Source organism: Eptesicus fuscus, chromosome 21, assembly GCF_027574615.1.
Source record: "Eptesicus fuscus isolate TK198812 chromosome 21, DD_ASM_mEF_20220401, whole genome shotgun sequence".
In the NCBI taxonomy this organism is placed as follows: Eukaryota; Metazoa; Chordata; class Mammalia; order Chiroptera; family Vespertilionidae; genus Eptesicus; species Eptesicus fuscus.
In genome coordinates, this window is record NC_072493.1 from 4,637,082 (window position 1) to 4,663,153 (window position 26,072).

Here is a 26,072-nt window from a genome sequence, read left to right on the forward strand (position 1 = left end):
CTTTCCCTGCCGTGAGCCCTGGGGGAGCTACACAGGACCTGTGTGTGTGGGAGGGGGGGGCAGGGATTACTCACTCTGCCGTGTGAGTGTGTTAACCAGACCCTCTTCCTCCATCCCAGGGTCATCGGAGGGAAGAAAGAGGCACAGAGAGAGGAAGCTAGTGCCAAGGGGCACAGCAGGGGTCACTGTGCGGGTGCTGTGGATGCCAAGGGAACAAGACCAGACTCTGCCCGGGGGGAGCAGACAAGTACACTCATGGGTTCAGCCTGGAGTAAGGCATGCCACCGCAGAGGCCAGACCCACAGGGCAGTGGGCGTCGCGGTTCTCCTTAGAGCAAAAAGGGTTACAGCCAATGGCTGAAACCAAGCTTCACCCTATGCTTGGAGGCCTTGACATATCAGCACCTGTGATTTTTAAAAATATATATTTTATTGATTTTTTACAGAGAGGAAGGGAGAGGGATAGAGAGGTAGAAACATCGATGAGAGAGAAACATCGATCAGCTGCCTCCTGCACACCTCCTACTGGGGATGTGCCCACAACCAAGGCACATGCCCTTGACCGGAATCGAACCTGGGACCCTTGAGTCCACAGGCCGAAGCTCTATCCACTGAGCCAGACCGATTAGGGAACCTGCGATTTTTACGATTGGAATCCCTCAGTTACCAGTGTGCTGGGTTTGCTGGATCTGGCATCCAGTACAGGGCTCCATAAATATTGTTCAGTGAGGACAGAGGAAAGGGAAAGTGAAATAGGAGGAAAAGAGGAAGGGTGATGAAAAGAAAAGGAAAAGGAAAAGAAAGAGGGGAGGGAGGAAAGAGAAAGGGGAGAAAAGGGAAAGGGAGAGGAAGGAAGAAAGAGAAAGGAGGCAAGAGAGAGAAAGGAAGGAAAATATGCAGCGAAGGAAAGAAAAAGACAGAGAAAGAGATGTGGAGGGAGGGAGAGAAAAAGACAGGAGGGAGACAGAACTGAGAGAGGGAAGGAAGAGGGCGGAGCCAAACAGAGAGGAGGGAGAGTGACAAGAAAGGGAGAATTCAGAGCAGGGGCCCCGCCCCGGCCCCGCCTCCAGATCGGACTCCGCCCCCCGGGCCTGCAGGCTGCAGTGCCCCCTCCAGCCGCCAGGGGCCGCCACGCGCAGCCGGCTGCTCCCCGCGTGCGCCGCGGGCCCTCTCTCCCGCCTCCGCGCTGGCCGCTCGCCGACCCGCCGCCGCTCTCGCGCTGCGGCCGCGTCTCGTTCGCCGCGTCTCCGTGAGGGGCCTCGCGCCGCCGGCGCCCGCCGTCCCCCTGCCTCGCGGCGCTGGGTCTCGCGGGCCCCGCTCCCGCCCTCCGCTCGCCTGGCCCGGACCGGAAGCGGCGGCGCACGGCCTGGGCCTGGCGCGGGGGGCGGGCTCCGGGGCCCGGTCGGACATGGGCAAGAAGCACAAGAAGCACAAGTCGGACAAACACCTCTACGAGGGTGAGGAGGGGGCCGGGGGGGCCGGGGGCGGGGCCCGGCGAGCCGTGGCCGCTCCGGCGGCTTTTCGAGCTTTCGACACCGCCCCCCCCCGCACCTCGAGCGCCCGAGGCGGCCGGGCCGCGCCTCCCCCGGGCAGGCCCGGACCCGCGACGGGGGCGCGGCGCAGACCCCGAGGGCGGGGGCGGGGGCGGCCACGGGACCCCTGGCCCCGGCGGGGCGCGGAGGGCGGCGTGAGACGGTCCCGAGAGGCCGGGCGGCGTTCGGGGCACCCACTCGGCGAGTGCCGGTCATTCAACAGGTGCTTCGGGGGCGCCCCCTGCGTGCCCAGCGCCGCCGGCCCCCGCCCCCCCGCCCTGCACGGTGGACCAGCCCGCCGGCCCTCCGTGAACCGGCCCCTCTCCTTCCTCCCCCCAGAGTATGTGGAGAAGCCCCTGAAGCTGGTCCTCAAGGTGGGCGGCAGCGAGGTCACCGAGCTCTCCACCGGCAGCTCGGGGCACGACTCCAGCCTCTTCGAAGACAAGAGCGAGCATGACAAGCACCGCGACCGAAAGCGGAAGAAGCGGAAGAAGGGCGAGAAGCAGGTTCCCGGGGAGGAGAAGGGCAGGAAGCGCCGGCGCGTGAAGGTAAGTGCGGCCGCGCCCGCGCCGCTGGTGCCTCCTCCGCTCCCGCCTCCCGCCTCCCGCCCCCAATGGAACCGGCTTCTCCGGGCCCTGCGAGCCTTGCGCCGGGCCCTGGCCGCCTTTTTAAAGGCCGCCCTGTTGCGAGGAGGAGCAGGGCTGAGTGGGAACACCGGCCACCGGGGAGCCTCCCGTTTGATTCCTCTCCAGGTGCGCTCACACCCCAGGGGAGGGGGCGGGCCTCCGGGACCCAGGGGGCGGGGACTCCTTCCTGAAGCGAATGGGATCCGCACAGGTGCACACATTTTGTTCCGAAATAAAGGTACTCCCTATGCCACATACTGAACGGGCAGCTTCCACCCTTTAAAACCCCGTTTGTGCCCTGACCGGTTTGGCTCAGTGGATAGAGCTTCGGCCTGTGGACTGAAAGGTCCCGGGTTCGATTCCAGTCAAGGGCATGTACCTTGGTTGCTGGCACATCCCCAGTGGGGGGTGTGCAGGAGGCAGCTGATCGATGTTTCTCTCTCATCTATGTTTCTAAATCTCTCTCTCCCTCTCCCTTCCTCTCTGTAAAAAAATCAATAAAATATATTTTTAAAAAATAAAAATAAAACTGCATGTGTCTGTCGAAGAGAAAATTGGATCGAGCTCTTCAAGGGATAGGACACCAGGAATGAAAATAAGCATTTTCTTAACCACTGGTAGTTAATAGATGAAAAATAAGTCACGGCCAGCTTGGTCTGCGAGCTGAGCAAAATCATAATAACTTCCCTCCCGCGGACGCTCCCCTCCGAGTCACTGCCGCGTGTTCGTTTCACCTGCTCTGACATATGTACTTGCAAATAAGCCACACGCAGCGGTCCATCTCCCTGGAGCAGACATTGGGCTGTTTCTAATTTTTTTTACTGTTTCAGCTAGGGCTGCAGTAAACACTCTTGTAGACAGTTGGCCCTTGAACAACACGGGGGTTAGGGGCGCTGACCCTCTTCCCCCAACCCCCTTGCAGTCGAAAATCTGCATGCAACTTGACTCCCCAGAAACTTAAGTTGCCCCCTGGTATCCAGGAGTGATTGGTTCCAGAACCCCCCAGGATACCAACTTCCAAAGATGCTCAGATCCCTGTATAAAATGTCATAGATCAATGCATACATTCAGCCCGCCCCATCTGGGACTCCCGACAGGAGGTCGAAAACAGTAAGGCATTTACTGAAGAAAATCCACATAGAAGTGCACCCACTTGTGTGTTGCCAGGGTCGAGTGTACATTGTGAACAGAAGTGTCCCTAGGGTGTGTGCCCAGGAGTAGGAGGGCTGCAGAGTCGGGTGGAGGCCTCTCCAGCCTTCCTAGATACTGTTCCTTGTTCTGCTGATGGCTGTGCCCATGTACTCGCCCATCTGCAAGGCATGCGAGCCCCATTTCTCTTCATTTTCATCAGACCATGGCATTTACAGACATCTTAGTTTTTGCTAATCAGAGATGTGAAATGCCTTCTAGTTTTTACATTTATAATTCCTGGAGGTCTAGGAAGCTTGAGCTAATTTCCTGACATTTCAGGTTTCTTCTGGGAATTACCTGTGATACTCTTACCCATTTTCCGTTGGATTATTTGCCTTTTGTAGATGTTCCTTATGTAATCTTTGCTAGTACTTCAAGTTGTTTGTGTTGCAAGTGTCTCTGTCGATAGCCAGCCTTTTAGCTTTGTTTATGGGGGGAAAATTTTTTTTCTACCCTTGAGTCATAAAGATTCTTTTATCTGAAGTTTTAAAGATGTGCTTTGTACATTTCAGTCTCGTATACCTGGGATTGACTTTTGTGTATGGTATGAGGTAGAGACCTATATTCATTTTTCTTTTTCCATGCCGATAACTAATTGTCCCAGCACTAACTCCCCTGTTGTCTTTATTTTTTAAAAATATATTTTATTGATTTTTACAGAGAGGAAGAGAGAGGGATAGAGAGTTAGAAACATCGATGAGAGAGAATCATCGATCAGCTGCCTCCTGCACACCCCCTACTGGGGATGTGCCCGCAACCAAGGTACATGCCCTTGACCAGAATCGAACCTGGGACCTTTCAGTCCGCAGGCCGACGCTCTATCCACTGAGCCACACCGGTTTTGGCTCCCCTGATGTCTTTATTCACAGTTATGCCACCTCTGTGGTATGCCCAGACTTGCTGTATGTGTGGGTCTGTTTCTGGGCTCCGCAGTCTGTTCTCTTGGTCTGTTTGTCTATCCCTGTGTCAAACCGACATTGTCCTAATTACTGTCACTTTATTTTTTTTAATGAATCTTTATTGTTCAGATTACAATTGTTTCTCCTTTTTTCCCACATATCTCCCCACCACCCAGTTCCTACCCCCCCCTCTTCCCTTACCTCCCCCCCCCCCGCTGTCCTTATCCATAGGTGTATGATTTTTGTCCAGTCTCTTCCCATACTCCCCACACAGACACCCCTTTCCCCCTGAGAATTATCAATCCACTCCCATTCTATGCCTGATTCTATTAAGTTCACCAGTTTATTCTGTTCCTCAGATTTTTAATTCACTTGACTTTTAGATTCACTTGTTGATAGATATGTATTTGTTGTTCATAATTTTTATCTTTCTTCTTCTTTTTCCTCTTTTTAAAGAATACCTTTCAGCATTTCATATAATGCTGGTTTGGTGGTGATGAACTCCTTTAGCTTTTTCTTATCTGTGAAGCTCTTTATCTGCCCTTCAATTCTGAATGATAACTTTGCTGGGTAGAGTAGTCTTGGTTGTAGGTTCCTGCTATTCATCACTTTGAATATTTCTTGCCACTTCCGTCTGGCCTGCATGGTTTCTGTTGAGAAATTAGCTGATAATCGTATGGGAGCTCCCTTGTAGGTAACTAACTGTTTTTCTCTTGCTGCTTGTAAGATTCTCTCTTTGTCTTTTGCTCTTGGCATTTTAATTATGATGTGTCTTGGTGTGGTCCTCTTTGGATTCCTTCTGTTTGGGGTTCTGTGTGCTTCCTGGTCTTGTAAGTCTATTTCTTTCATCAGGTGGGGGAAGTTTTCGTTCATTATTTCTTCAAATAGGTTTTCAGCATCTTGCTCTCTCTCTTCTTCTGGTACCCCCCATAATTCTGATGTTGGTTCGCTTGAAGTTGTCCCAGAGGCTTCTTACACTATCTTCAACTTTCTGAATTCTCTTCTCTTCATGCTTCTCTGGAAGAGTGTCCTTGGCCTCTTTGTATTCCAAATCTTTGAGTTGATTCTTGCAATCTTCTAGTCTGCTTTTGGGTCTCTGTATAATATTTTTTATCTCAGTCAGTGTATGTTTAATTTCTAGTTGGTCCTCATTGAATTTATCGGCCTTTTCCATGAAATTCTTGAAAAACCTTATAACCGTGGTTTTGAACTCTATGTCCAGCCGCTTGTTCTCCTCCATTTCTTTGGTTTGTGATCTGTTTCCTTGCCTTCTCATATTCTCTGCTTCCCTAAGTTGGTAGGGTAGTTTTGTGTACTAGGTGTCCTATTGGTTCAACGGGTCAGCCTCCCAGTTACTTGAGGTGGACACTCTTGGTGTACCCTTGTGTACTGTGTGTCCCCCAGCAGGAGCTACAGCAAGGGCTAGTTTTCTCCTCCTTTGCTTGGGCGGTTTTGGAGCAGTCTGACTGGAGCTGCAGTTGGTTAAGCTGCTCCAGAACAGGCCATTTATATGCAAAAGCCACTGTGTGGAGCCGGGGCGGGTTTGTAGAATGTGCGGGGCGGGGCCTCAGGGCTGGGTGGGGTCTCAGGGCGTCACTAGGCTGGGGCGTGGCCAACGGCGATGGCTGCCGAGCCTTCTCTGCCTTTCCACGTTTCCAAGTCCCTGCGCCCCGCGCTCCAGCGCAGTAAACAATGATTGCTGGGCGCACCACTGCAAAAAAGTCACTCTCACTTTCCGACCCGATGGCCGAGAGTCCAGCTTCTCCCCGTAGGTGCCTGGGTCCCCTGAGTGTCCCCAGAAACTGGATTTCAGAGTGATCGGGAGCTTGTCTCCCTGCGGGTTGAAGAAAAGCCGTGCACCCAGCCGCCCGCCGCCGGCCCGATTCGCGTGCCTCCGTACCTCAGCTTTTCAGCAATTGTGCTTCTTTCTCTTCTTAGTTGTAAATCTTCCACTCAGCCAGCTTTCCCGTGGTTCTGGGTGGTAGACGTTTTTGTCTTTTAGTTGTATTTTTGAAATTGTTGTGTGAGGCAGCAGATTAGTTGTTTAACTATGCCGCCATCTTGGTTCCTCCATTCTAATTACTGTCACTTTATACAGATGCCATGTGCCTGGTAAGACTCTCTCATTGTCACCTTTTTTTTTTTTTTAATATATTTTATTGATTTATTTTACAGAGAGGAAGAGAGAGGGATAGAGAGTTAGAAACATCGATCAGCTGCCTCTTGCACACCCCCTACTGGGGATGTGCCCACAACCAAAGTACATGCCCTTGACCGGAATCAAACCTGGGACCCTTCAGTCCGCAGGCCGATGCTCTATCCACTGAGCCAAACTGGTTTCGGCTCATTGTCACCTTTTTCAAAACTGTCCTGACCTTGATTTTGACCTGCAAGATAAGCTTGTCAGATTCCATGAAAAAATCCCATCTTTACAATTTTGATTGGCATTACATTTTATTTATAGATAACTCTAGAGATAATTGGCTGTCTTTCAGTTCATGAGCATGGTATATTTCCTTTATTCGGGTCTTCCACAGTGCTTTCAGTAATTCATAATTTTTCCCAAAATGTATTATGTATTTTTATTAGATTTTTTAAAAATATATATATATTTTTAATTACTTTATTGATTAAGGTATCACATATTTGTCATCAACCCCCTCCCCCCGTTCCCTTCCCAAACCCCCCCACACGCATGCCCCCCTCCCCCTGTTGTCCGTGATCACTGGTTAGGCTCATATGCAAGCACACAAGTCCTTTGGTTGATCTATCTCCCTTGTCCCCACCCTCCCCTATCTTCCCTCTGAGGTCTGACAGTCTGATCGATGCTGTTCTTGTTCAGTCTATGTTGTTCATCTTTTCCCCTAGATGAGTGAGCTCATGTGATACTAGGAATACACTTATAGGAACCGAAAATGAGACAAGCAATAATAGTTATGCTGAGAGGCAAATGAATCAGTCTGTAGTGAGTTTCTTTCTGGGCCAACAGTTCTTTTGAGTCCCGATTTCTATGTCCAACAGTTGTTTATGTGATCATAACAGCAATGATATTTCAGTTCTGGGTGGTGGACAAATGGTGGTAATGCAGGTCCGACCCTCTCTGGTTTGGTCCTGGGCAATCTGCAGTGACGCATATCTGCTGACTGCTAGTATGGCAAGGCATCGTCAGCGTCTTCCATCTCTGGACTGTTTCTCTTCTGACTTCATGGCTGGAGCACTCCTGTCAATTCCTCTCTGTTGCAGGAATCCACATGTCTCAGAGTTGTTTTCTGAAAATAAACAAACATATTCTCGACCAAAAGTTAATAAAGGAATATTTTCTATAAATTTGACTTGCGATCCTTTTTCATTTTTTTGCCCAAATGATTTTCCTTTGGCTTGTTTTGACACCATGTATGTTTTACCTGGGTGACTTGCTGTTAGCATTACAAATGAAAGTTAATTTTCTAAAGTAAAAATTTTCTAGATGTAATTTATTTGCAGGATATTTTTCCTTACATGATATTCTTCTACTATCCCCCCTTTTTTGGTTTAAATATTGGGAGGCTTTTGGAAATTTTATGCTGTAATCTTGATAGCTTTTAAATTTTACTTTTTTGCACTAAAATGTGACTGCTTTAGGTTCATTATATGTTACGCAATTTTACCATGAGATGAACTACCAATAAAAATTTTAGTTAACACTTTAGTAACAGCTTTTTTGTCCAGTACAATTGATTTTTCTAGAGTATTTGCTTATTTTGATTGGCCAATTTAAATTAGTCTGAAAACTTGACTATTATTTTACTGTCAAATTTAATACTCTAACAACCATCTTGTTTTACCCTGTAATTATTAGTGGAGAGGATTATTTGCCTTCTTGAGTAGGCCCTGAGCATTCCTGGTGCTAGGCTGGATTTAGATATCCTAGACCCCAGTTCCCCGGATCATGGGTGCAAGACATCTCCATCAAGTCTTGTTGTTAAATATATTTTATTGATTTTTTACAGAGAGGAAGGGAGAGAGATAGAGAGCCAGAAACATCAATGAGAGAGAAACATCGATCAGCTGCCTCCTGCACACCCCACACTGGGGATGTGCCTGCAACCAAGGTACATGCCCTTGACCGGAATCGAACCCGGGACCTTCCAGTCCACAGGCTGACGCTCTATCCACTGAGCCAAACCGGTTTTGGCCTTATTAGATTTAAACCTAGGTATGTTATCTTGCTTTTAGGAATAGTGTTATTTTCTAAGTGGTAATTTCTGGCCTATACTGTCAAATAACTTTTCTTCCCTTTGTGAACATGTTATTTTCTCCTTTTCCAGTAGATGGCAGTAAAATACATGAAGATTTTTAAAAAGACTTTTCAGTGGCGCCTTATTTTTTTTCCACTGAAATTAAGATGATTTAGTTTAAAGGTATTCTGAAATATTTCTCACTTACCTCCCTTTGTTCCATTTAGGAGGATAGAAAGAAGCGCGATCGGGACCGTGTGGAGAATGAGGCAGAAAAGGACCTCCAGTGCCAGGCGCCTGTACGATTGGACCTGCCTCCTGAGAAGCCTCTCTCGAGCTCTGTAGCCAAACAGGAAGGTCAGCATAACGGGGAACTGTCCTGCGTGGGGAGGCTGACACAGCCAGGGGAAGGCACTGGGTTTCCAGCTTTCAAGTTAAGTTCAAGTTTAAACGTTTTTTAATGGAATTTTTAAGTTTTCTTATTTCTCTGATGCAAAAGAGCTTTAAACTAGCTTCAGTTTTGAAGTCATACTTATTTATAAGGTGAATGGAATTTCTGTGTGAGGTGTTTAATGATGGGTATGAATAAGTCATAGAGAAAGGAAAGAAGCTAAACAGTACTCTGTAGAATCTTCCTTTTTAAAGTGCTCTTTTCCTTTCTTCTTTGCTTTAGAAGTAGAACAGACGCCCCTTCAAGAAGCTTTGAATCAACTGATGAGACAATTGCAGAGGTAAATGGGTTTTCCAGTCCTTTTGTAACATGGAAATTGAAAGGAGAAAGATAGTATCCAAAACACTTTTCTATTTTGATTATTTAAAGCCACATTTTGTGGCTTACATCCAAACGTACTTGATTTTAAAGTGGATGATAAATATTTTGCCTGGCAATAGAAGCCCTCCAAGAGGCTGGCTTTTAGATGTTCTCATTTAGTTTGTTTTAACTGGCAACTTGAAGAATGTTACGTAATATTCTTAATGGCAGATTTCTTTTCAATCTGAAGTAACTTCTGATGTTCAAGCTTTAAACCAGGAATAAACAATACAGATATTTCCACTTTGTTAATAGATAAAAATACCTTCTGTGTATTTGTGCAGTGCTTATCATACTGTGAAAGTTCAGCAATTACTAAGTCTGGGGCAGGAGGCAGAATACTATAAATAGGATTTATGACACTTTTAAATGCAGGAATTTGTTCTAAATATTTGAATATCTAGATTAAACCAATGTTAAGTTTGTAAAAGGGAAAAGAAAGAGTCAGTCTTTATTAAAATATCTGATACCTGTCTTTACTCAGAAGTTCAGCTTTTAGCTGAAAGACATGTCGCTGGCAGTGGATTCCCAGGTGCAGGGCATGCGTCCTAAGAATGCAGTTGATTAGTTTAGGAATGCCACTTGGGTCGGACCAAGGGGGCTCTCCATTAAATGACTGATCTTCGGAGACATAGATGCTTTTCTCTGAAGAGGGCCTCACAGATGGCTGTGTCGTTGTTCACAGTAAGTGCTGTGGGCAGCCCCCATCTGCACGTGTAAGGCCCAGGCAGCATGCTTTTGCTTATTCTCGTGTTTTAGTCTCTGCTTGGGCATCGTGCTGGGAAGAACAAAGGCAGATTCACAGAGACCTGGTTCGGATTTTAACTCCCTTGTCAGACTTACGACCTAGAACAAATGATCTGAGCCCTGAGTCTCAGTGTGCTCATCTCTAAGTGAGGGTACCACTTCCTGGATGGCTTTGTGAGGATTCGCTATAAAATACATCAAGTACTGAGCCTGGTACGTGGTAAAAACATTTTAAAAGTCACTGCCATTGTTGGTTTTTAAGCCATTTTTTATTGTTACGATGATTTAGAAACAGAAAATTTTATTATGCCAAATTTCCAGAGGAAAAAAATCACTGATGACCTAATTATATAAAACAATGGTTCTCAACCCTGTCAGTCCTGGAAATAGCAGTGCCAAATGCTTCAGTGCCAGTACCAGTACTCAACCCTAGAAATACCAAGGCCTGGACCCCCCTCCTTCCTCAAGCGATTCTCATGCCGTGGGTCTGAGGTCAGCCTTCCCTGGCCCACTGGTGTTTTTATAAAGTTCCTCTAGTAAGAGTTGAGAGCCCATGATAGAAAACACTGTCTCAAGTTTAGGGTATTATGAGGGCTTTTTAATGTCATTTTTTTTAAACACACCTCTACCTACACACACACACACACACACACACACACACACACACACACGATAGAAGTCAAAATACATATGCTCACAGGGATATAATAATTGTGTGGCCCACCAAGCGTCCAAGCCAATAGAAGAAACCATATGGAAGACTGCACAGGTATGCATTCACAGTTACTATTTCGGCCTTTTCCCCTGTGGTTGATAAAAATACATAGTACTAATCTCCCAAAGGCCAAGACACTGCTCAGTTAAGCTGGGTCTTTTATTTTGTTTCCTTTTTCCCTGTGTAGGAGGTACTACTAATTAATTTAACCTGCATATTTTAAAAGACTCTCTGTACAAGAGTTCAGTTATTATGTAAAACATCTTCACCTTGTTACTAAATAGTTATTAGTCTTCACAATTATCCCTGTAGTTTTCAGTGGGAAACATGTTAGCATACTACAGATTCTTTCTACATCTGAATGGTTTCTTTTGACTTCTGCTCTTAGACCAGTAGATATGTTTGCAGTAGAAGTAAAATTGCCTTTTTTATATCTTCACAGAAAAGATCCAAGTGCTTTCTTTTCATTTCCTGTGACTGATTTTATTGCTCCTGGCTACTCCATGATCATTAAGCACCCAATGGATTTTAGTACCATGAAAGAAAAGATCAAGAACAATGACTACCAGTCCATAGAAGAACTGAAGGTGACTAGAGCTGTTTGTGTTGTGATTGGACAAATAACAGCGATGATACAAAGTAACTTATCTTTATTTGCTTGGGAGTCAAGCTCTTGGATCCTATATATATAAAATCTTGGTAGAAACCTTCATGTCTGGTATTTAGAATCTTTCTAATTGAGCTTTTGTTTTGCAAAGAATTGTTTATTTTAAAATCCAAAAATCTTTGTATATTTTTGTCTTTGAAAACATTTTTGAGCTTGGAGGTTCAAAACCAGATGAAATAAGCCATCTACTATCTTTTATTATTTGGGAGATTTTCATAAAATTTTGAATTTCATATATTCTGCAGTGTATTTTCTCAACTGTTAATATGACTTCTGATTTTCTTTTTTTTTTTTTAATATATTTTATTGATTTTTTACAGAGAGGAAGGGAGAGGGATAGAGAAGTTAGAAACATCAATGAGAGAGAAACATCGATCAGCTGCCTCCTGCACACCCCCTACTGGGGATGTGCCCGCAACCAAGGCACATGCCCTTGATCGGAATCGAACCTGGGACCCCTCAGTCCGCAGGCCGATGCTCTATCCACTGAGCCAAACCGGTTTTGGCTGATTTTCAATTTCAGATCAATGCAGGCAACATTGATATTTTAATGAAATTGAATCAGAGTCGTGTTTTTTCTGGACATCGAAGGTGTGCCCGTCTTCTCACAGAGAGTGAAATGGGCTGGTCCAGAAACGCTAGTTTAATGAAGTCACTTGCTCTCTGAGACACTTTGGCACTATTTGTTGAGCATATTTCCTTCAACTTTAAAAGGAAGGAAATTAAAAACTTGAAGTAAAGAACCTACAAGCCACCAACATGACGTACATGCCTGATGTCACAGTTGAAGTCTTCCCTGTCTTTACTGTCTTGGTATATGTTGACTTGAGAGGTGATACTTTTTTTTTTCATCTTCCTCAGAAAAGGAACCACGTGTGTTTTAAATTCGCTTTGTGCCAAACCACCCCAGACTAAACTGGTTTGGATGTCTATTTTGCCTTTATTTTTTCTGCATAAGCATTGTAGTGTGCATCTGACCTAATCAGCTGTAAAAGGGAAATCCGACAGTAAACTATATCTTTATTTGCTCTTTTTTTTTTTTTCATCCACATGTCAGCTGAGAGTTATGAATAACACCAGCATTGCATTCTATCTTACTATCCATTTTGAATGTATAGATAATATCCTACTACTCTGAAAAACTGGGATTACATTCTTGTGTCTTTAGAGAAATGGAAACTTTTCATCTGGTGAAAATTAGGCTGGAACTGTTTATTTCAGCATATTTCCAACTTGATTGTTGCTTAATGGAAAAAATCTTAACAGTTTTGTTTTCTTTTAGTGAACAGTTTTCCTCTCATCTTTGTCTTGTGATGACAGGAGAGAGAAGTGTGCCCCTAAGTGTTTTTGAGCAAAAGCCTTAGGCTTATCATAATTAAAATGCACAAGTATTTTTAACTCTTTAAAGTTTTCTATATTACTACGTGTTTGTTTGTTTGTTTTCAGCAACCCAAAGTAATATTTATTAGCTTATCCAGCTCATTAGGCTGTTTGGGATATTTTTAATTACATGAAAAGTATGCAGAAGGGCCATTCAGCTTTTCAGACGACCAAGTGCCATTGCACGGAAGTCCAGGAAAGCCCACCCAGCACATGAGTTCTGAAGGCCCTGGCGTCCACAGGTGCCTGTGCTCGGGAATCCAGTTACCAGGCCCAGTGCTCATTCAGCATGAATAATGGCCATTGCGCGTCTCCCCTCCCCGGCCTCTCCTTCCCCAGTAAATATTTAATAATTCTTAATGGAATGGAAGCTTTCCAGAATATCTGTACCAAGGGTGCTTCACTTAGGGTCCTTCAGGTAGCCTTGGGGGGACCAGGAACCTGCTAAAATTACATGGAAAGGTCTGCTCCAGTGTGTGTGCATGCACACACGCACAGGCGGGAGGAACGAGTGGGCCTGTGGCTTCCATCACATGCTTGGAGGCGCAGGGTCCAGCAAAAGCCTGGCTGGTTAGTGACTGGGCCAGGGGCCGAGGTCCACAGGAACTTCGTCCACTTGGAATTTAATACCAATTTATTAGGACCCTTGACTCAGTCTTCTCATAACTGTTAAACAGTGCTCAGTACCTCTTTTTGTTCCATTTGACTGTTCTCAGCTGTCATCACTTGATTAAATAGTGGGGTTCGAATGTTTTGATTTGGAGGAGTTTGTTAGGGACAGCAGATCCTTTTTTGTTTGATTTTTATCAGTTTAGTAAGGGCTTGACATAATCGCTCACATTTATGTGATGTAAAAATTACCCATGAAAATGTACTGTGGAATTGCTTCTCCGGCATATCTGTGTACTTTGAAATTTAAACCAGAAATGTAATTTGGGGTCATTTGGCTCCTCCATTTACATGTTTCAGCTTTTTGAGGTTGTATGGTTTATTTCACATTGTCAGGATTTTGCAACATTCTGCAAATTATGTTTAGCTTATAATAGCATCCAAATAGGTAAACGAAAATGTGTAAGCATTGTAACATTTTTGCTCAGTTGATTTGGATTTAGTAGGAAATAATGTGGTAATTTAGCCCTGTTCCCTGTTTTCAGTCAAGATCTGAAATAAAATATTTAACTCATAAATATATAGAAACTTAAGATTTTTTAAAACTAAGAATAATATTTCTAATTAGATTACTCAATTAAAATTATTCTATTAAATATATGATAGAAGTATTTTCTTCTATTTCTTTTTTGCTCATTAAGATTAAAATTTTCATCTTGATACATAAAATTTATATAGTTATGAAATGTTTCAAGAATTTGGGAAAGAATGTATGATATTTAAATTAATTTAGTAGTATTTGTGAGTTTTAAAACTTAATAAATTGCTATTAATGTTCTTCAGTAAACATGAAAGAAAAGGGCAGGATGTTTTTTAATTTTTCGAAGGCCTGTATGATTTCAAATCAAGGAAAAAGGTACTTCGTTTTGTTTTAATGCATTTTTCCCCCTTAATATTCTCTCTGCAGGATAACTTCAAGCTTATGTGTACTAATGCTATGATTTACAACAAACCAGAGACCATTTATTATAAAGCTGCAAAGAAGCTACTACACTCAGGCATGAAAATACTTAGCCAGGTAAGGAAAATTCTTTGTCATAAATAATAATTATTATGAAAGTGGTATTCCTTTGTTTTTTGTCATAGTAATACAGGTCCAGTTCAGTACTGGTTTTATTGTTTAGGCAGATCATGTTTAAGTTGAAATATTCAATGAAAAATTCTGAATAATAGAGAAGAAAATGAAAGCAGGAAGATTCTCTTGGGAATTTGTACGAATAAATATTGGTGCTCACTTATAATTACTTATACGAGGCTCTTGAATGGATACGCACCAGGGAGACTGTACTTGCTGTTTAAGAAACACCGGCCTGAAGTCCAGGGTGAGGCTGGGTATGAGTGAGGGGCCGGTAGGAGGAAGTGCTCCTCCCTGTGTAGGGCAGGGATCTGACGTGGGGCAGCACAGGAACTCCTGGGAGAAGAAAGACAAATGAGCACTAACTGGGAACTGTCTCAAAGCCACCTCTGATGGGAGCTGCCCCTCCCTCGAGGGACAGGCATTCGAGGTGGCAGAAATGTGGGCAGGGGCCTAGGCACACCCTCCAGCTGTGTGAGGGAGACAGCGTAACCACACAGACTCCCGAGAGAGGTGCTGCCGACAGTGGCAGGAAACGAGGTGGGGTCATCTGGGAGGAGGGCTGATGACAGAGCCTGAAGGGCAAACTGAGGTGATCGCTGTGGGATAATTGGGAGCTCCCAGGATAAGTCCTATCTCGGAGGCTTGACTCCCAGCTCTGAGTGGGATGGGAAATTGGCACCTCCCCACAGCAGGAGTGGGAGACGGGGCTAGTGTGAGCTCTTGCCCACTAACTCCTGGGCCTCAGGCAGGTCATGAGCCCCTGGGCGTCCGTGTCCTCATCTCCAGAGCAGGGTTTGACCTGTGCCCTCCAAGATCATCGCCCGCAGCGAGTGCTGCCGCGAGGAGAGACCTGGCATGGGGAGGAGACTGACCAAGAAGAGCAGGAGAGGAGAGGGGTTTTTTGCAAAGAAGAAATGTGTGGGTATAAGATGGCAAGAAGGAGAAAAGCCGGAGCTCAGAGCTGGAGCTCAGACCCAGAGGAGTTTTGGACAGTAGGAGGGAGGCATGGCCGCACGTGGTTTCTCAGCTTTGATGGCGCATCTGTGTCGGTTCCACGTTGCAGGCCGCCGTGGTGTGCACATGTCTGAGTGTCTGTGCTGGGCTCTGAAAGGTTCTTGGATCCACTTCACAGGGAAAGAGAAACATTTGGATTGACAATTAATTCTTGCACTCCTAATATTTAGACAGCAGTTCCCGTCCTCTCCTAAAGACTTAGGAAACTGTGATGTAAGCCAGTTACCCATCTTTGGCAAAAATTTGCAGAGGAAAGAGAATGTGAAGTGTTTATCCCAGTCTTGGCAGAAGGACTCATAGAGGACAGAACCGAGCCATGTCCCAGGTTTAAAAACCCACGATGCTTGTTGTTACCCCATTTGAAGGGAAAGTGCTTCTGTCAGTTGCAGCCTTTACCCAAACTGTGCACATGAATTTCTAGGAGAAAGTGTACTTCACAGGCTAGCATATCCAAGGCAAGTTTATCCATGTTGATTCACCCCCTGTCGCCATCACTTACTCTCTGTAAACGTAGTTAGTATAACATGCGAAAGATTCCAGTATCCCCTGGAGCTTACTGGGGGTGAGGTGGATGGAAGCACAGAAGATAAAGTTTCTTCTCCCTTTCCCTTTTCTCTCTGTTATCTTCCTTTTTCTCAGACCTCTTCCTGTTGAGGAGCCCTACCCATCCTGTGTTATAGCTTCCTGTTGACGTCTCTCCACCCCAGATGGGAGGGATCCTTACAACAGTGATTTACGTGATTAAATTTAGACCCGAGCGAACTCCTCACGTGGCAGTGCTCCCAGGAGAGCCCAGCACACCTTCCATGAAGGGGGTCTTGTAAAAGATAATGGCTTCAAATGTTCCATGTAAAAAGATTGTAGAGCAGCCTTTCATTGTTTTTTCAGTTACAAATACTGAGGATTAGAAGACGTTATTTTTATAAAGAATGGGCATACGTAGAATAACTCTTGATCACCTAAATAAATACAAGAGGCTGCCTACAGTACAAACAGTACTATTTGCAGCACAATAGATGGGACTAATCAGGGCCCGTCCTGGCTCTGTCACCGCGCGGCTGTGTGACCTGTTCCTCTAGATAATACACTGACGAGGCTTTTATTTTCTCCTCTGTTCGCATCTGTGTCTGCAGTACAGTCCATTGGGTGAGTAGTTTTAAGATGACTGTAAAATAAAGTTCCGTGAATACAACAGGGCCCTTCCCCGAGGCTTTCCCAGGCTGCGCCTCTGGTACAGTCATGGGCAACAGGAGGCCCGGTCTCGGCACTGGTTCTGTGACCTGAGATGAGTCACTTAGTGTTTCTGGACTTCATTGTTCTTATTTGCATGACCTCTGGTCCTTTCTAGTTCCTATTCTGTAAAGCCTTCCCTGCCATTGCTGTGCGTCCCCAAGGACACCGCCCTCCACACTTCATCCAGCGACAAGGCTGAGTTCAGAGGCAGAGGCCTCACTAGGAACAGACCTTCCGGAAACCTCAGGCCCCAACCCCAGCAAACCTTACAGCTTAGCAGTGCGGCGGAAGGTTAGGCATGTTGAACGCAGCAGAAGCAAGATTTCTTTGCTGGGAGGAACGTTCTGCGCTCCGTGAGGACAGCTGCGCGGGCCCCTCATTCCCAGGCAGGCTGTTTTTCCAGGCTTGCTAAGGACCATGCTGAGTGCCACAGTCCTCGGAGACTGCCTGTGTTCACGGGCTGTAGGTCTTAATACCTGCTCATTCTTAAACTTCAAGTGATAAGCCATTCTGTTCAATATAAAATTTTAACATGCTGTGAAACCCAATTCCGCTTTTTAAAATTCAGTACTGCAGCCGAAACCGGTTTGGCTCAGTGGATAGAGCGTCGGCCTGCGGACTGGAAGGTCCCAGGTTCGATTCCGGTCAAGGGCATGTACCTTGGTTGCGGGCACATCCCCAGTAGGGGGTGTGCAGGAGGCAGCTGATCGATGTTTCTCTCTCATCGACGTTTCTAGCTCTCTATCCCTCTCCCTTCCTCCCTGTAAAAATCAATAAAACATATTTAAAATTCAGTACTGCAGAGAAAAGTCTTTATCCATATGTCCGCTCTGTGAACTCTTTGATGATGCAGTCAAGTTACCAAGCATTCTCTTAGGTTGGAAGTGAAGTCGTGTGAATGGAAGGATAGACTGTTGTCCTGGTTCCTGAGTCATACTCTGGGTGCAGTTACATTGAATGCTCTTCTCCCAGGTTAATCACAAGATAAATGCAAGCTCTTGTGAGAAACAGACTGCGTTACCTTAAAAGTTAATGACAAGCATGCACTAAGGGTGCTCTCGATGTCTGCAGGAGCGAATCCAGAGCCTGAAGCAGAGCATAGACTTCATGGCCGACTTGCAGAAGAGTCGGAAGCAGAAGGACAGGGCAGACCCCTCGCAGGGCGGGGAGGACAGCGGCCGCTGGCCGGCGGAGAGGGAGGACGCGGGCGAGACCGAAGCACAAGCCTTCAGGAGTCCCCACAAGGAAAACAAGAAGTAAGGAGCCTTTGCAGTGTCACAGTTAAGCGGTCTGGCCAAGCTGGTGAGGGGCATGCTGCTGTGGGCCTGCCCGGGGGAGCCAGGCGCCATGTGCAATCGCCCCGCACCGTTCAGAAAACAGCTCTGGGTGCGTCTTCTACGAGAGTGGTTTTAAGGCCTGTAAGGTCTCCTTAGGGACTCGCTGTCCGTGCATTTATTTAAGTAGGGCTGTTTGTGGAGGGAAAACGTATTCATTGCTGTGTTCCATAAAGGAGTTGAGACAGTGCTTAGTTAAGCCTCAGCACAGCTTAGCCGAAGCTGCTTCCGGAAGAGGCGGCTGTCTGTGGACGTGAACGTGTTCACCAGACGTCACCCGCGGAGCAGGGACTCCCCAGGGCCCCGCCGGCAGCAGCGGCAGGCCTGCCCCACCCAGCCCCTCACTGGCCACCCCGAAAGGGTTTTCATTAGTAGCTTGGGATTTCTGCTGGCACAATGTAAAGAAAGTAAACTTTATGATAAGTTTTTGTTCTGTTTCTATGATTTATAATTTTAAATGTTATGAAAAGTCAAACTTTAAAAAAAAATTTTTCTCTCCCTCCAAAATATATTCTTGGTAGATTCTGTTTTGTGCGTGTGCTGAGAGAAACGTTTAAGGCAAATAACACTGGGCCCAGAGGGAGGGAGCGAGCCCAGGTCTGGGGTTGCCTTTCCTGCACACACATAGGCCTCCCGGCACTAATTGGGGAACAGCACGTCTCCACCTGCCTTCATATTTGAAATTCCCTTTAATGCTTACACCTTACCTTTCTTTCTTACATCCATGTGTTTTCAGGAAAGACAAAGATACGCTGGACGATAAAGTGAAGAGCCACATTTTAGAGAGAGAGCAGGAGCAGATTGACCGCATCGTGCGGGAGTCTGGGGGGAAGCTGACCCGGCGGCTGGTGAACAGTCAGGTGACGAGCTGACCCCTCCTCGGAGCCGCTGACCCGGTGGTCTGAGCGTGTGTTTAAGTCCCGTGTACTTTCAGTCCACATCTGCCTCAGGCCCCCAGCACCACACTCAGATCCGAGAGGTCCGTGGCTGTTTGTCAGTTACATGGTTAACCTTACCCTCTTCTGCTGGGTTCTGACGTGTTCTAAAATCGGGAACTGAGCCACTGCTCTCACGTTGACGAAAACATGCCGTGGTCTTTTGAAATCGCATTGTGTGGCGCATTGGTTTCAAACCAGATGGATTCATACATGACTTTGGGAGGTCACCCCCCTCCTGGTCTTCAGTTCCTCCCGTTCAAGCAGAGGAGGCAGAACCAGGTGGCCTTAAGGACCCTTTCACAGAGCCTTACACAGCCTGTGATTTCTCGAACCATCCTTCGTTTAGCCGTCAGCACCTGTGCACAGGAGGCGGGTGCAAGTCGGGATCCGCATGTCCTGTGATAGCTACCTGTAATGGTGCTACAGTAAGGCTTCCTGTAACGTGTGATGCGTATGTGACACACAAAACCGCTTATGCCGTGTGAATCCTTTGGTCATTACAGTGTGAATTTGAAAGAAGAAAGCCAGACGGAACGACGACGCTGGGACTGCTGCACCCGGTGGACCCCGTCGTCGGAGGTGGGTTCACAGGGTCAGACCCAGAGGTGCTGTGGGCGGAGAGCAGGACCTGGGGCCATTCTACAACAGGCCTGAAGGGTGACCAGTCTAGCGGATCATTGTCTGCAGTGAACTGGCTAGACATCGTGTGTTTCCTGTTAACAGCTGGCCGGCCCCCTTTCTCCTCATCCTAAAATATTATATAGGTCAAGCTTTCTTAACCCAGCAAGTCGGAGGATATCAGACCCACCTTTAACACAGGCACAGCGTGAGGCAGTCACTTCTAGCCCTGCTTTGTAGCGTGGTCTGGAGCTCAGTGGTTTCTCCAGGCCTCTCAGAGCCCTCCGATGCTGACATCATACATAACTCCGTATTTCCGGGAAGAGAGGGATGCGGGCCCTGCTGCTGCGCCCTGGTGACACTAGCGCAGACCGTCGGCGGCTTCCCTGGGCCCGGGGCAGTTTATAAAGGTCAAGAATCCTTGTTTTATAACTTCAGTCTTACTTTATTTTCTCAGATATTTTATTGGAAATCATACAGGGAATATAGGAATCGTATAGGAAATTTGATGTAAAAATATTAATTTTGTCATTCATCTGAGGGGAAAGATGTGCTGTATGTAATATGCAATTGTGAGAATGTCAGTTTATTTTATAAATATCCATTTTCATACTGCCACTATGAGAGAGGTCATTGGGGATCCCAAAATGAATATAACAGAACTTCTATATTTCAGGAAATGTCACTACTGCTTATTTCCACTGTGGGCAGCACTGTCTTAGGAGCTGGGGTGGCCATGGATAGTGGGGAACAGAAGGCGAGACCAGGCTCTTCCCTCTGCTCTGTGGGGTGCGGAGAGGCGGGCGGCCAACAATTTACACGTGGAGGTGGCAGCTTGTCCCCACGCTGTGCCGGCTCGGAGCAGGGGCTGCCTCCTAGGGCCTCGGGGTCAGGAAGGGCTTCCTTCGCCAGGGGATGTTTAGGTTGGTCCCAAGAAGGTGAGGGAGGGGAAGCACAGTGAGACCCCTGAAGCAGGGAGGAGCGGAGGCACTTGAAGTCAGATGGGGTGCGCCCGTTTCGATCGCGTGCTTTCTGCTGTGGAGGCCTCCAGGAGCCCGTCCCTCAGAGGAGAGGCCTGGTGCTGCGTTTTCGAAGCAGAACTCCTCTCCTTCCAGGTGAACGTTCTGTGGTAGGAGTTTACATGGTCTTGGTCCAAAGCAGCTGCTCCTGGGTCGAGAACGTTGCTCTTTCGAGTACAGCTGTGGTGAAACTGGCACTAGGAGATGCAGTTAACGATGTAGGCGACAGTGAGATCTGCCCCTTCCTTTCTCTGTAGCCAGGGGTCTGGTCTCCCCGTCAGGCCCCCCGGGTTTCCAGCCCCTGTGGACATCCGCAAAGTGGCCAGAGCTGGCGGCTCCTTGCGCCCACTCCCTGCTGTAGATAGAAGATGCCCGTTTGCTTCTCCCTTTCATCTTCCTGTGGGGGTGCCGGTACCCAGGAGGGCACCAACGCAGGGCTGCCTCCTGAGGAAGAGAGGCGATGTGCTGTGGACTGAAGTTTCTCACGGCACCGTATTTATCACTGGTCGGCTGCGCAGGACCCGCTGCTGCAGGGCCGTCTCGGTACAAAATCCAGGCCGGGCTCTAGTCCAGGAGAGAGCACGGGTCCATGGGCGTGGCCTTCCCAGCACCACCCTGCTCAGCCCTCTGCTCAGTTCAGGTCCAGTGTCCTGGGCCTTGCTCCTGGCTCACAGAGGCCGCGTCTGTGCAGGCTAGTCCCCGCTGTCTGTATTCCTTCTGGGTTGCTTGCTTCCATCATAACCTTAAAAGGCCCAACTTCTCCGTCTTTCTTTAAAGCAACACGCAACACGACTATAGAATTCCAGGAAGCTGTCGGGCGTGCTGAGGACCAGGTTTGGGTCCTGGCCACATGCCTGCCTTTCTAAGCTCAGGTTTATGTTAAAATCGGAGATAGTGAGGGCTCCCCCATCTCTCACGGTCACGTAGATGGCGTGAAGCTGCGTGCCACTCGGCTCGCCGCCTCCACAGCACCCGCCTCACCGTGCCCGTCTTGTGTTTCAGAGCCCGGCTACTGCCCCGTGCGGCTGGGCATGACCACGGGGCGGCTTCAGTCTGGAGTGAACACTCTGCAGGGCTTCAAAGAGGATAAAAGGAACAAAGTAGCTCCGGGTAAGCGCCCACGCGGGACAGTCACCATTGATGGCTTTGTTCACGCACCTTTGCTGGTATTTTGGCAACTTTAATTAGTTACTGACTTCGGAAGAGACTGAAACATCGTGTATTAGTATTCAAAATGAGTTTTATTTGCTCTCCCCTTTGTGGGGTAAAAGTCACTTGAGTTGCTACTTCATAAGCATCTGTTTGGGGGAAATACCGGCCTCAGGTTTGTGTACCAGTCGGTGAAGTGGTAAAGTTAGCGGGGAGTGGTGCTTACTGAAGCCAGCACAGCCCGCCATCCAAGTCACAGGCGCTGAAGCCATCTCGTCTCCCCACAGTGCTCTACCTGAACTACGGGCCGTACAGCTCCTACGCGCCGCACTATGACTCCACGTTTGCCAACATCAGCAAGGACGATTCCGACTTAATCTACTCAACCTACGGGGAAGACGACTGTGACATTCCCAGCGATTTCAGGCGAGTCACCAGCTCAGTATTCTGAACGCGTTTTTCTAAAGCACTGATCTGCAGGCGTGGATCTGAAGGGCGGGTCCGGACTTGAGGTTGACTGAGAGGCTCATACGTGTGGCAGTCATGAGGGATGCATTCACCCAAGCGAGGAGTAAGGGGAGGGGCACGGAGCGCACCGCAGAGCCGTGGGCTCCCATCACTGAGCTGGGATTTTTTGCCAGTCTCCCCAGCATTTCATTTCACTATGTTAGCGAGTGTTTCCTTCTGTCACGATGGCAAATGATCGCTGGTGGATATGTAGACACAGCGTGGACTAGGGGGTGAGTTTGGCCTCGTGGTGTGAGTGAAGGGCACCTGTGGAAGCAGCTGGCTGTGACAGGAAGACTGAGCCAGTGGAGACGATTCTATGGCAGTGACTGTCCCAACATGCTCTCTTTCAGCATCCACGAGTTCTTGGCCACATGCCAAGATTACCCATACGTCATGGCAGACAGTTTACTGGATGTCCTGACTAAAGGCGGGCATTCTAGAACACTGCAGGAGTCGGAGACGGTAAGAATGCATCCGGAGAAGCAGGGTGATTTGTCATTGGTTCGGCATTAGTCATGCAGTGTTATGAAACCATGGGCTTAACCAGTGTGACGGCTGAGCTCCACTCCCCTGAGAAGACGGCCGGCCCGGGTGGGGACCATGGGCGGAGGACAATGAACGGAAACGGTAATGCAGGCACCCCGATCCGAGGCAAAGGCCTGTCACCTCCTGGTCCTGCGCCTGCAGGGTGAGAAGTGGGTTCACAGCTGAGCGGTCGCCGGTGCTGTGCACCTGACAAAGGGAAGCCTGCTCGCTGGCTGGAAACCGCGGGCTGAAATGAGAGAGAGAGAGAGAGAGAGAGAGCCCTTCTCCTCCTCAGTGAGCGAGCTGGTGAGCCTCCAGCAGCAAAGGAAGCTGCTCCTGGTTGCCGTCTCTTTTTAACACTTGTAAACTGTCTCCAGGTCAGCTGGACAGAGTTCATGAGCTGGGACAGCTTAGCATCCTGGCTCAGAGATGAACCAGCAGCGTTCCTTCTGGGGCTGAGTTGAGCTGGTCTCCGATGACCTTCCTGTGGTGAACAGCCTTGAACTAAAATCAAATGGCCCTCCCCTGGCTGATGTGGCAGAGTTTCTATTTACAGTTTCTCTGCTCTTTGATCCAACAGTTAGATTCTCAGAATTTATTCTAGAAAATAAGGAAAAAGCTTTATATAAGGATACATTGTTCCTAATTTTTAAAAATTGGGAATTGGTTAAATAAATCACAACCTTTCAGGAAGGTGACCTCGTTACTGGTTGGAGTCCTAATGCGCTTGTCTGTCTCTGCGTCCTCTCCGAGGACGGGCTGTGCAGCGGGCACGGTCTCAGGCTGTATTCACAGCAGCTTCTGTCTGAGAAGCGCCCGCTACATGGGACAGCCCTGGCGACCCTAGTTTCCCAGTACAGACTGACTGCTGGGGACACTCCACTTAGGCGCCTATGCTGTTCACCACACGCCTTGGGCACATGCATAGCTTTTGTATCAGGCACAGAATTACCCGTCACAAAGCCACTAGTGGGGGTGCTCTTGACTCACATGATATTCCAAAATGCCAGGAATTCTATCTCATCCATCTTATTCCCCAAATCCACATCCTTCCGTTTCTGTGTGTGTGACACTTGCCTTTGCCTGTACCTTGGAATAGACAGTTGTTTCTCTCTCTCCTACAGTCATCACCTGAAGATGAAGGCCAGAGCAGGACCCTCAACACAGCCAAGGAAATAGAGGTGATTCTGTTCTTTATAAAAAATGTTTAAATGGAGACTAAGCTGAAGGACCTAAATGACAAAGCTTTTTTTGTAAAGAAAAGTGTAAGCAAGCCCTTTAACTGCAGACGGGAGATGCAGATGCGGGTGGTGTGCACACGTGTCCTTCCCAGGGGCAGGAGCCCAGCGAGGCCGCGTGTGAGGAAGAAGTCTTAGGACTGGGAAAGCAGTGAGGAGACTGCTGGGGCTGTGAGGGCCACACCGGAGCTGACAGCTTCCCCGCTCCCTTAGCCCGGGGGGTGGTGCTCGGGGGGGTTGAGCTTGGAGTGCAACACCACCGTCTAACTGGAACCATCAACCTTGGCCACGTGTTCCTAAATAGCAGCATTGAGGTTATAGAAACTGAGGCTTGTGATTCCAGAATTAAACGCCACCGTTTTGGGTTGTATTTCTCCATGCAATGCCGGCTCCTGGCTGTGGGGCCTGGAGGAGACCGGAAGTGCCTTATGTACAAGAGCTCCTGCAGCAGCGCAGGGCCGGACCGGGCTGGCGTGGCTCTTCGTCTTCACCACGTCGCAGTCCCAGGCAGTTGTCACTTTCATACTTTGAGTAGCTGGCACGTGGGACAAGTGATGCAGATTGTACCAGACACTCCATTACACTTACCGCGCAGCGTGGGAATGTGGACACTTTTGCCAGGCTTGGGAACGACATTTCTGTAGGCATCCGATTATGGCTGCAAAGTGAGCAGGCGGAATAACGGGGCTGCAGATACGGGCCATCTTCCTGGTTTCTCTTTCCAGCACTGTGGGGCTTAGCAAGCTCGAATGGTTCCTCTCTTTCTTCGCAGCAGGTCACCGACGTGGAGCCCGCGGGGCGGGTGGGCTCCGGCAGTCAGGACAGGCTCGCGGCCCTGGAAGCAGTGGCAAACTTGGGCGCTCCGGTCGAAGTGTTTGACTCTGAAGGTGAATGTCTCAGGGGGGTTGATGGGAGCGCTCCTGGCGCGGCACTCGAAGACTGGCTGCCCCGTGGTGCCGCTAACGAGCCACCCAGCACTGGGCAGGCTTCAGGACAGCACTTCGTGGTGGGGGTTGTTTGGAGATCGATCAGTACACCCCAGGGCCTCGGAGCACGCATCTCCGTTGACCGCGCAAGGTGAACCCAGGGTGGCCTCTGCAGTGTGTGCTGTCCCCACAGACGCCGAAGTGTTCCAGAGGAAGCTGGACGAGACCACCCGGCTGCTCCGGGAGCTGCAGGAAGCCCAGAACGAGCGCCTGAGCACCAGGCCCCCGCCCAACACCATCTGCCTCCTGGGCCCCTCGTACAGGGAGCTGCACCTCGGTAGGTCCCCCGGCGGGAGGGGGCTGCAGGGACACGTAGTCTTTGCGTGTATACACTTGTTCTTTAAAGAAACCCCATTTCAGTACCTCGAACTGTTCTCATTTTGTTTCGTTTTTTCTAGCTGAACAGGTGACCAATAACCTTAAAGAACTTGCACAGCAAGTAACTCCTGGCGACGTCGTCAGCACGTACGGGGTTCGGAAAGCGCTGGGCATCTCCGTGCCCCGCCCCGGTGCAGGAAGCAGCCTGGTGGACCTAACAGAAGGTGCGTGCCACGTCAGGAGGGCGGGGCCTTGACAGGTGCTCCCTCGCCGAGTTGCTCGTGTGTAAAGTCCTTGCACTTCTCTCCACTTTGCAAGTTGAAGGCTCGACACATTTGCAGGAAGAGCTCAGTGATCGCCTAATAATGCAGTCTCCCCGGTGCCCCTGGGAGGGGTGCCAGCACCTCTGGACACTACTTTCCCATCAGAAAGGGGAAATACGCTAAATTAAATGTTATTTTTTTCTTTCAGGTTTTGAAGAAGCTAAAAAGACGGATGTTGCTGAGTGTGACCCTGATGGGAGTTGAAGCTGACCGGTATTTGATTATATATTATGTACATATTTTTTGATTCTTAATTTGGAAATGCTTTTCAGAAGATATTAAATATTTGTAAATTGTGTTTTTAATTAAACTTTGGGACAATTAATTTAATGTTCC

General features: G+C 48.1%; 1 protein-coding gene across 2 annotated transcripts; it reads left to right on the forward strand.

The window, feature by feature from the left end:
- The first annotated feature begins 1,127 nt into the window (after positions 1 to 1,127).
- BRD7 (bromodomain containing 7) lies at positions 1,128 to 26,060 on the forward strand. 2 transcript variants are annotated; one of them, XM_054710668.1, is made up of 17 exons: positions 1,128 to 1,456; positions 1,871 to 2,079; positions 8,692 to 8,821; positions 9,138 to 9,195; positions 11,180 to 11,324; positions 14,361 to 14,471; positions 17,850 to 18,034; positions 18,849 to 18,972; positions 19,554 to 19,629; positions 21,690 to 21,797; positions 22,124 to 22,262; positions 22,697 to 22,808; positions 23,996 to 24,052; positions 24,882 to 24,996; positions 25,229 to 25,372; positions 25,494 to 25,637; positions 25,885 to 26,060. In XM_054710668.1, exons 1-17 carry the CDS (start codon positions 1,408 to 1,410, stop codon positions 25,938 to 25,940), a joined length of 1,962 nt encoding a protein of 653 aa, XP_054566643.1. In that variant the 5' UTR covers positions 1,128 to 1,407; the 3' UTR covers positions 25,941 to 26,060. The 2 variants fall into 2 exon arrangements, with proteins under 2 accessions (XP_054566643.1, XP_054566644.1); XM_054710669.1 differs by having other exon boundaries at positions 24,885 to 24,996.
- The last annotated feature ends 12 nt before the right edge of the window (positions 26,061 to 26,072 follow it).

Bases quoted from the DNA above. Each gene is read 5' to 3' on its own strand.
- BRD7 (XM_054710668.1), top strand. From the start codon at position 1,408: ATGGGCAAGAAGCACAAGAAGCACAAGTCGGACAAACACCTCTACGAG. The intron at 9,196-11,179 runs GTAAATGGGTTT...ATATCTTCACAG, and splicing joins CTGATGAGACAATTGCAGAG to AAAAGATCCAAGTGCTTTCT. The intron at 25,638-25,884 runs GTGCGTGCCACG...TTTTTCTTTCAG, and splicing joins CCTGGTGGACCTAACAGAAG to GTTTTGAAGAAGCTAAAAAG.